This window comes from Motacilla alba, chromosome 2 (genome assembly GCF_015832195.1).
Source record: "Motacilla alba alba isolate MOTALB_02 chromosome 2, Motacilla_alba_V1.0_pri, whole genome shotgun sequence".
Taxonomy (NCBI): domain Eukaryota; kingdom Metazoa; phylum Chordata; class Aves; order Passeriformes; family Motacillidae; genus Motacilla; species Motacilla alba.
Genome location: NC_052017.1, coordinates 151914137 through 151924064, shown reverse-complemented (window position 1 = coordinate 151924064; position 9928 = coordinate 151914137). Strand labels below are relative to the sequence as shown.

Below are 9928 nucleotides of genomic sequence, written 5' to 3'. Positions count from 1 at the left end.
GATCGTTGTCCTGCAGTTCTGAGGGGAGTCCAGGAATGACCCCAGGATTAGGGATCAGCATCCCAGGATGTTTCCAGAGATCTTCCAGCTGAAGCTGTCCCCCTGCACAGCTGACCGCAGTTCCCCTCCTCAGCCCCTCACAGAAGAACTTTTCCCATGTGTTGCTTTGTGCCCTAAGTGTCCCCTCAGTGTGTCTCTCTTTGTCCCCCAGTGTCCCACACTGCTCGTGGTGGCCCCTCCCCACCATGGCCCTCCTGGCTCACACCCTGGCACTGCTGGCAATGACCGTGGCCACTGTGGCCATCGAGGTGCTGCCGCTGGACATGGCTGAGGACTCCTTCGATGACCAGTATGAGGGCTGTGTCCCTGCCATGAATGCAAAGTTGGCGGACCTCTACAACTTCTAGTTTCAGATGAATCCTGTGTTTGCCTGGGGCTGGTTAACTGCTGGTGCTGAGTGGCACAGGAGGGGCTCTCCTGTGTCCCCTCTGACATCACATTGGCAGGCCGTGGCTCTCCTGGCCTCCACGTCGGAAGACGTGTACAAGGAGTTCAACGCGGCCATGCGCAAGGCTGGGCGCTCCCGCCAGGAATACCGGAACAACTTCCACTTCAAAACACTGCATTTCCTACTGACCGATGCTGTGATGACGCTGAGGCACGCTCAGAACGGGCAGTGTCACCACGTGTTCCGGGGTGTGCGTGACATTCATTTCAAGGCATGGCAAGGCCAGACCATCCGGTTTGGTCAATTCACATCGACGTCACAGAGCAGAGAGGTTGCTCTGAAATTTGGGACAGACACGATATTCGAGGTGCACACGTGCCATGGTGTGGACATCCAGCAGTTCTCCATGTTTCCAGGGGAGGAGGAGGTGCTGATCCCGCCATACGAGATGTTTGAGGTCACCAAAGTCATCTGGGACGGGATGAGGACATGGATCACTCTCTACTCTGTGGGGACTTACAGTAAATACAACTGCGAGGTCAGTGAGGTGACCACGGGGGGCAACCTGGGGCGATGGGGACACACGCTGTGGCCCTGGGGACTCCCATGATAATGGCACAGGGGACAATGATACTCACTTGGCATGGGGGACAGGGACACCCACTGTGGAGAGAAGGGGGTGAGGGAGAAGAACAACCACTTCAGGTGCCATCAAATTCTTCTCCTTCTTCTGGGGAGAAGGATACTCAGTGCTGGTGCCATCAAATTTGGGGGCACCCATTGTGGGCACGAGGGCAAGTAGATCCATGACAAGGCACAGGGATGGGGATTCCCCTTTCTGGGAGGGGATAGGGACAGGAACACACCTGCCAGGGCAGGACAGAGGCTGAGCCTCACACATTCTGACCCTGTCCTTGCCCGCCAAAACAGTGCCGTTGGGATGGGCCCCGTGTGCTGGACATGGGTGGGCCATGACCACCCACAACACTCCCTGAACCCCTGTCACCCCCTGTCACCCCCCATGGCACCCTGTGACAACCCCTGACCCATGTCATCCCTAAGCCCACCATGACCCCGCTGACCTACCTCGCCCCGATACCCCCCATACCCCATTAACCACAACATCCTGTCACCGGTCCCCTCATGGCCCCCATCTCTCCTGCCACCCCTAAGCCCCCATTTTGGCCATTCCTGACCCCCTCACTCTCCACATGGTCTCCCATTTTACCCCTCTTTTTTTCCACAGGTGGGAGCATCCCTGGGATCTTCTGAGCTCTAGGCCACCAAGGTCACCGAGGTCACTGAGGTCACTGTGGCCACCGTGGCCACCATGATCACCAAGACTCCCTCAGCTCCAAGGCTACCACTGGGACCACTGTGCACACCAAGGTCATTGTGCAAAGCAATTCTATTAAATAATTCAATCATAATAATTCCATTGAATAAATCTGACAAAGCCAGCAAAAACTGACAATTCGTAAGCAGGGCTCAATGTCACTCCCCACACCAACACTCGTGGGCACATCTCTTTCTCTCTGCCTCGAGAAGGATCCTGGGGGTGCATCCCATTGTTGAGGGAGGAACTTCACACACATTTCATTTCCAGGAGGAACAGGAGAGATGAATCTCTTTCTGAGAGGGGACTGGATGTACCTAGGGTCACATGATGGATGGCCAGGCCCAGCTCTGGTGCTTCACCCTCAGTTGTCAATTCAGGATTGGGGATTTGGGCTGCTTTTATCCAATTCAGCAACAAAATCAGCACCAGACCCCTCCCAAAGCAGCCCCAATGGCCGCAAATGGGCCATTGACCCATGGCCACATTCCTGGCAGAGCATCCTGCCACATCCAGGACTTTAGGGGGACCTTAAGGGCTGAAAACTGGGAGGCTCATAAGGCCAAGGGCAGGTCTAGTCCCTGGAGAGGGACAGTCCCCAGTGTCCTTGCAGGCTGGGGGGAACCTGCTGCAACAGCTCTGTAGAAGAACCTGGGGTTTGCTGGTGGGTCACCAGTGGAGCTGGCCATGCGGCCTGGGGCCAGGAGGGATCCAGGGGGTATCAGGAGGAGCAGAGCCTGGTGGTCAGGGAGTGGCTGTACCCCTCTGCCCTTCCTGTTGAGGCCCACCAGGATTGCTGCGTCCAGCTCTGCCCACTGCTGTATCCAGTTCTGCCCAGTGCCATGTCCTGTTCTGGCCTGCTCTGGGGCCAATCCTGTGCTCAGGGATGACGCTGCCTGAGCTGGGAGGTTGGGCCAGGAGCCCACTCTGGGTCCTTCCAGCCTGACCCATTCTGGGATTTGGGGATTCTGGCAGTTGCAGTTTGGGAATTGTCCACCGGAGGGCAGCAGCGAGCGCGGGAAATCAGCGGCACTGCGCATGCGCCGCCCCCAGCTGCAGTTCCGGGTGCCAACAGCAGGCGGCAGCACGAGCTGCTGGCGCTGCCAAGCGCCCGCCCCGCCCCATCCCGGCCCCTTGGGGGCTCTGCCATGGTTTGGGATGGAGCCACCTTCAAGCCCGTCCGGTGCCAGCTCTGCCATGGGCAGGGACATCTTGCCCTGGGCCAGGCTGCTCCAGGCCCTGCCCCAGCCTGGCCTTGAACCCTTGCAGAGATGGGGCCGCTACAGCATTGTTATAGATGGGTAATGTGATGATTGGCTCTCACGATTAAGGGGTGAGTACTGTGTGTATGTTAAGAAAAGTTTTGTTTATGCATGGGTATGTTATGGTGGCTTGTTTTTCAGACCCCCTCTGTTCTCCCCATAGTCCCCTTTCCTGCCTCTGTACTGTTGCCACGAGATGGCCCTCGTTGTCAGGGTTTTCAGGGACATGTGGAGGGTGGGCGTGCACCTGTGCCCCTGACTTTGGGCAGCTTGGTAAGGGGCAAAGCCTGTTGCTGGGGAGGCGTGGCATGATAACACCTCACCTCCAATCAGACTGCAGGAAGGTGTCCACCAATGGACAGCAAGGAAGTGTCAACTGGCAGACTTTGGAGGGAGCTAGGGATTTATGAGGAAAATGTTTGAATATGTATGACTGCTTATGAATATGTATTTGTCTGATGCAACACCAGGGGTGTAAAAGGCAGAGCCGCCATTTTGTGCATGAGACTCTGGCTGCAGCTAAACATACCGCCTAGGATTCAAGTGGAACATTTTGGCTATCTATCTTTCTGCGCAGAAAAATTCACCTTGCCAGTGGTTTACTTTCAGGAAGGTGACAGAAGAGCCCTGTTATTTTATTAATGAAAGAAAGGAGAGGCCGTGGGGCATTTCCTCATGAGGTCTCTCAAACTGCTGGACGATACCTGCTTTTATCCCCATTTCCAGGCCATATCTCCCTCTCCCTTTCCCCATTGGCTGAGGTACTTGGGAGGTGCTGACTTCCCAATCCTGCCACTGCAGGTCCCCCTTGCTACACAGCCTGCCCTTCTATAGCACAGACACATGACCATTAAAATGAGCTTTAACTTCACCCTGGGCTGGGCAATTAATATTCATAAACCTGTTAAGTCTTTGCTCTTCTTCTTCTTGAAGTTTAGGAATTTCACAGGACCTTGGCTGAGAAGCAGAAGTCCATGTCAATGAGGAAACTTTTCTGAAACTGATAGTTTCTCCAGTCTGCAAGTCCCTGGCCCTATCTACCACCAGATTCACACAATGTGTTTGTAAAGGCACTTTCCTCTTATTCCTTTCAGAGTAGAATTAATTGTGGTGTGGAAATAGAGTTAGCTCGGGTTTAAATCCTGAATATGTGGGAATGCAGAGAATTTGGGCAGGGAAAATGGCAGAGGTGGCCTTGGTGTCCACATTTTTCTGGGGGTCATGGTGGCCATGGTGATCATGGAGACCATGGTGATGGTGAGAAACAGCTGCTCACTTTAATGTTTTAAAGGTATATTAAACCACAACAAACACAACCAAGGGACTGAATAAGGAAAATAGGCAGCACAGGGAGCATGGCTGACTGCCAGCGGCTCATCCACAAAATGGCGGCTTTACCTTTTATAATCCCAGTGTTGCGTCAGCAAAACCCGGCTCTCCCAAAGTCTGCCATTCAACCCTTCCTCGCTGTCAGTTGTTGGAGACCTTGTAACTTGACTGGAGGTGACGGGAGGTCAGGTGAGGTGAGAAGAGGTGAGCTGAGGTGATGCATACCATGCCTCCCCAGCAATAGGCTTTTCCCATTCCCACAGGTACATGCCTGGCCGCCACATGTCCGTGACAAACCTGACGACCAGAGCCATTCAGTGGCAATAATACAGAGGGGAAAAGGGGAGTGTAGGGAGATCAGAGGGTGCCCAAAAACCAAACTACAATAATATAACCATACAACAACAAAACCTCTCTTAACATACTCACAATATTCATCACTTAATTGGAAGAGTCAATCATCACACTGCCCATCTATACAGAAACTGTGGTCTCTCCACGCCTGGAAGGGCCCAAGGCCAGGCTGGGCAGGACCTAGAGCAGCCTGGCCCAGGGGAATATGTCCCTGCCCATGGCAGGGCTGGCACCGGACGGGCTTGAAGGTGGCTCCATCCCAAACCATGGCAGAGCCCCCGGGGCCAGGATGGGGCCGGGCGGGCGCTCGGCAGCGCCAGCAGCTCGTGCTGCCGCCTGCTGTTGGCACCCGGAACTGCAGCTGGGGGCAGCGCATGTGCAGTGCCGCTGATTTCCCGCGCTCGCTGCTGCCCTCCGGTGGACAATTCCCAAACTGCAACTGCCAGAATCCCCAAATCCCAGAATGGGTCAGGCTGGAAGGACCCAGAGTGGGCTCCTGGCCCAACCTCCCAGCTCAGGCAGTGTCATCCCTGAGCAAAAGATTGGTTACTGAGCAGGCCAGAACAGCAGGTGGCACTGGGCTGAACTGGACACAGCAATCCTGATGTGCCTCACTGGGAAGGGCAGAGGGGTTCAGCCACTCCCTGACGTCCTGGCTCTGCTCCTCCCCATGCACCCTGGATCCCTCCTGGTCCCAGGACACACAGCCAGCTCCACTGGTCACCCACCAGCACCCCCAGGTTCTTTTATAGAGCTGCTGCAGCAGGTTCCCACCAGCCTGAACAGACACTGGGGACTGTCCCTCTCCAGGGACTAGACCTGCTCTTGCCCTTATGAGCCTCCCAATTTCCAGCTTTTAAGGTCTCCCTGATGTGCAGGATGCAGCAGGATGCTCTGCCTGGGATGTGCCCATGGGACAATGCCCCATTTGTTGCCTTTGGGGCTGCATTGGGAGGGGTCTGGTGCTGATTTGTGTGCTGAATTGGGCTAAAATCAGCTGAAATCCCTAATCCTGAATTGACAACTTGTCGGAACCCAGGACAGCTCTCAGCGTGCCCTGGATGGCCTGAGCCGCTACCAGGGGGCTCTGAGAGCCTGGCATGCAGCTTAGGACACGTGGGGTTTTGATCTTAGCCCATGGAACAAATTACCAACTGTGTATGAAGAATTACAAGTCACAAAATTTTAGATAGCACAACAGTAATAATCACAGGATGAAGGAAAAATTTTGAGGTTTTGTACATGGGGGTTTTGACCTCTGTACATGAGGGTCTGGGTTTTGTACAGGGAGGCCAGGAGTTCCAAGATGGAGGGATTTGGTGTGCCCTGTCCTCTATCTTTCTTCTTCCTAACCTCCATGTTCCGGGTGACGTTGGCATTCACAGATTGGTTTAGAGTAGAAAGTCACTGTCTAACATGGGTGATAGGTATTGGGACAAAACTGTGAATATCATGTAAGTGGCGTATAGTAATAAAGACAACACCAGCCCCGTGGGAGGGCAATGTGCCTCTGGCTGACCTGCTGAGCGAACCTCAGCAGCTCAGGAAGAAAATCTTTTAGATAACATTCAATAAACAACCTTCAGACTGACAGCCGAAGACTCCCGAGTCTTTCTTCGGAAGCGTGGGTTGGGAAAGAGACTTTTCCACCTTTTGAGGTCACCCTGACCTGGGGGAGACCCCGACAACAACTGAGGCTGAAGCACCAAATTTGGGTCTGACCATTCATCATCTGACCCTGGGAACATCCAGTCCCTTCTCAGACAGAGATTGCTCTCCCCTATTCCTGCTGGGAATGAAATGTGTGTGCGGTTCCTCCCTCAGGAAGGGAATGCTCCCCAAGGATCCTCCTTGAGGCTGAGAAAAAGAGACAATCCTATGAGTGTTGGTGTGGGGAGTGACATCGAGCCCCCATTAGAATTGACCACTTTTTGCTGGCTTTGACAGATTTTCTTAATAGAAGTGTTTTGATTGAATCATTTAATGAAATGGCTTTGCACAATGGCCTTTGTGTGCACAGTGGGGAGAGCCTTGTGGTAGCCGTGTGGTTCAGGGAGTCTGTGCGATCGTGGTAGCCACAGTGACCTTGGTGACCTTGGTGACCTTGGTGGCCTCGTGGCTTAGAGGGTCCCGGTGGCCACTGCCAGGGCTGCGGTGACCAAGAGGAGTCCTCTGTGGCGCAAGGGCGCCCTGGGGATGCTCCCATCTGGAGGAAAAAGAGGCAAGTCAGGAAGACGATATGGGGAGTGAGGGGGTTGGCCATAATGTGGGGTAAGGGGTGAAAGCAATCATCGGGCCACGAGGTGACATGTGACAGAGTGTCAAGGTAGGCACAGAGGGGTATGGGGACTAGGGAGGTCAGGGAAGGTCATGGTGGGCTTGGGGGTGACAGGGGTTTGGGGAAGTCACGGGGCACCACGGCGGGTGACAGAGAGTGACAGGGGTTCAAGAAGTGCCATGAGGTGTCTTGGCCCACTGATGTCCAGCACACAGAGCCTGTCCCCACAGCACTAGCTTTGGCAGTGTCATAGCTTGAAGGAATGACATAGCTGAAGGAATTTAGGGCAGCAAGGCAAAAGTCTTTATGTAAGTGATAGTTTGTTAAACCATTAAGAAGTCGGATGCACCTCTGTCAAAAAGACACATCTGTCCCTGTCCCTTTCCCTGTTCCTGTCCCTGTCCCTGTCCCTGACCCCATCCCTATCTTGTCCGAGATGTGAGGGTCTCCATCCCTCTGCCCTGTCATGGGTGTCCCCTGTCCACAGTGGGTGTCCCCAGTGCTGAGTGTCCCAGTCCCCACATTCTCACGGGGTGTTCCCTGTCTTCGTCCCCAGCTGTGGGTGTCCTTGTCCACCGAAATACCAGGGGTGCCCATGTCCCTGTCCCTAAACCCCAGGGTCTGTCATTGTCCTCTGAGCCTTATCATGGGTGTCCCCATGCCCTCAGAGGGTGTCCCCATGCCCCAGGCTGTCCCCGGTGGCATCACCTCACAGCAATGCGCAGTTGTGTTTGCTGAAGGTCCCGGTGGAGCGGAGACTGATCCGTGCCTTCTTAAAAATCCGGATGACTTTGGTGACCTCAAAGGTTTCGTATGGTGGGATCAACACCTCACGGTTGCTAGGATCATAGGAAAAAGCCTGGATGTCCACGCCGTGGCATGTCTCAATCTCAAATATTGTGTCTGTCCCGTAATGCTGGACAACCTCTTTGCTCAGGGACGTCGATGTGAATTGACCAAACCGGACCTTCTGGCCACGCTGTGCCTTGAAACGAACGTCACGCACCCCACGGAACACGTGGCGACACTGCCCATTCTGAGACTGCCTCAGTGTCACCAGGGCATTGGTCAACAGGAAATGCAACGATTTGAAGTGGAAGTTGTTCCGGTATTCTTGGCGGGAGTGCCCGGCCGTGTGCACGGCAGCGTTGAAGTCCTTGTATAGGTACTTCATTGTGTAGGCCATGACAGCGATGGCCTGGGCTGGGGACGCCAGAGGGGACACATGGGAGCCCCGCTTGCGCCACTCAGCCTCGGCCTTCACCCAGGTCTTGGCAAAGAGAGGATTCTTCTCAAGCTCAAACTTGTAGATGGACGGCAATGCCTTGGTCATGGCAGGGCCACAGCCCCGGTACTGGTCATCGAAGGAGTCCTGGGCCATGTCCAGGGGCACCACCTCGATGGCCACAGTGGCCATGGTCATTGCCAGCAGTGCCAGGGTGCGAGCCAGGAGGGCCATGGCAGGGAGGGGCCACCAGGAGCAGTGTGGGACACTGGGGGACAAAGAGGGACGCACTCAGGGGACAATTGAGGGGCTGAGGAGGGGCCGTGGTGTCAGCCTAGAGCAGGGCTGAGGGGCAGCTCAGGCCAGAAGACCTGTGGGCACATCCTGGAATGCTGATCCCAAAACTTGGGGTTACTCCTGGACTCCCCAGTGTCCCTCAGAACCCCAGGACAGCAATCCCTCTCCCATGGTTACATGTCCCTAACCACGAATGTCCCCCTGGTGACCCCCAGGAACTTGATCCAAATTCTGGGATCATGCCCTTTCCCCTTTGTAGTGACTCCCAGAATCAGACCTCTATGCCCCCTCTAGCGTCGTCCCTGCGTCCACCAGACCCATAACCCCAATCCCAGTACCATGTCCCTTCATCCCTTGTGTCACCCAAGCCCCTTTGCAGGTCCCCAGCCCAAACCCTGGGAAAAATCCCTGACCTCCCCAGTGTCCCCTCAGTGCCCCACCTGCCCCCCTCCCAATCCTAGTCCAGTGCTTACACTTCTGGAGTCCCCCCAGTGCTCCCCAGGAACTCAGTCCTGATCCTACTGTCTTTAGACCTCTTGTGAATCCAGGCCCCCCAAGAACCTCACCCAAATTCTTAAAGCCACTGTCTACCCCACCCCAGTGTGCCCCTCAGTCCTCTCCCACACCCAAGTCATGCTCCCAGTCCCATGACCCCTTTCGCATCAACCCAGGACCGCAACCCAAATCTGGGCATCACCTCCTGTCCCCACAATGTCCCGCTGAGGCCACCTATGGACCCACTCTGCAACCCCAGTCCCATGTCCCTCCCTCAAATGACACCAGGGCTCCCCGCAAGTCCCGGATACCGAAATAGGTCGGAGTGAACTCCCTGATGGAACTGGATGTGTCAGAAAGCCGGAATTCTTTATCAGCTCACACTCACAGCAGATCTCTCCTGGTCCTGCAGCTCAGGAGGTACTTTGCCACAGGGTATTTATCCACCACAATGATAAATATTCATTGCAATCAGCTTCTTATCTAATACAGAATCAGCACTTTCTCAAGAAATAATTTGCATGGCTCCACCTCCTTCTGGAAGTTCTTTTATGGTCCTGGAGGGCCATAAAAATGGGGTCTCTGGGGGCCATTTCCACTGAGTGCCCCAATAGCCCAGATGACCTCACCTGCAACTTTTGCTCTGGGCAGGTGCTGCTCATCCTGTGGTACAGAACTTGCCAAAAAAACCCTTACTGGAGTTCCCTTTACCTTGTGGTTCTCCACAGGCTCCAGCCACGTTCACCCTGTCTATCCACACTTTTACATCCTTTTCATGCTTTTGCCAGGCAGGCTTTAAGCTCTGTCCAGCGCCTCCAGGGGAACTGAAACTTTCTATTTGATTTCTTTCAACTGGCACTTCAGAGGAGACCTGTGGGGTGCTTTTCCAAACAACTCAATCAGC

General features: G+C 54.6%; 1 protein-coding gene and 1 pseudogene across 1 annotated transcript; one reads left to right on the top strand and one right to left on the bottom strand.

The window, feature by feature from the left end:
* Positions 1–1891, top strand: LOC119698232 (annotated as a pseudogene).
* Positions 1892–6860: 4969 nt separating this feature from the next.
* On the bottom strand, positions 6861–8466 carry LOC119697953 (NAD(P)(+)--arginine ADP-ribosyltransferase 2-like). Its single transcript, XM_038129363.1, has 2 exons — positions 7716–8466; positions 6861–6935 (listed from the first exon to the last, which is right to left on the bottom strand). The coding sequence occupies exon 1, from the start codon at positions 8464–8466 to the stop codon at positions 7717–7719; it is 750 nt and encodes a 249-aa protein (XP_037985291.1). The 3' UTR covers positions 6861–6935; position 7716.
* Between the last annotated feature and the right edge of the window lie 1462 nt (positions 8467–9928).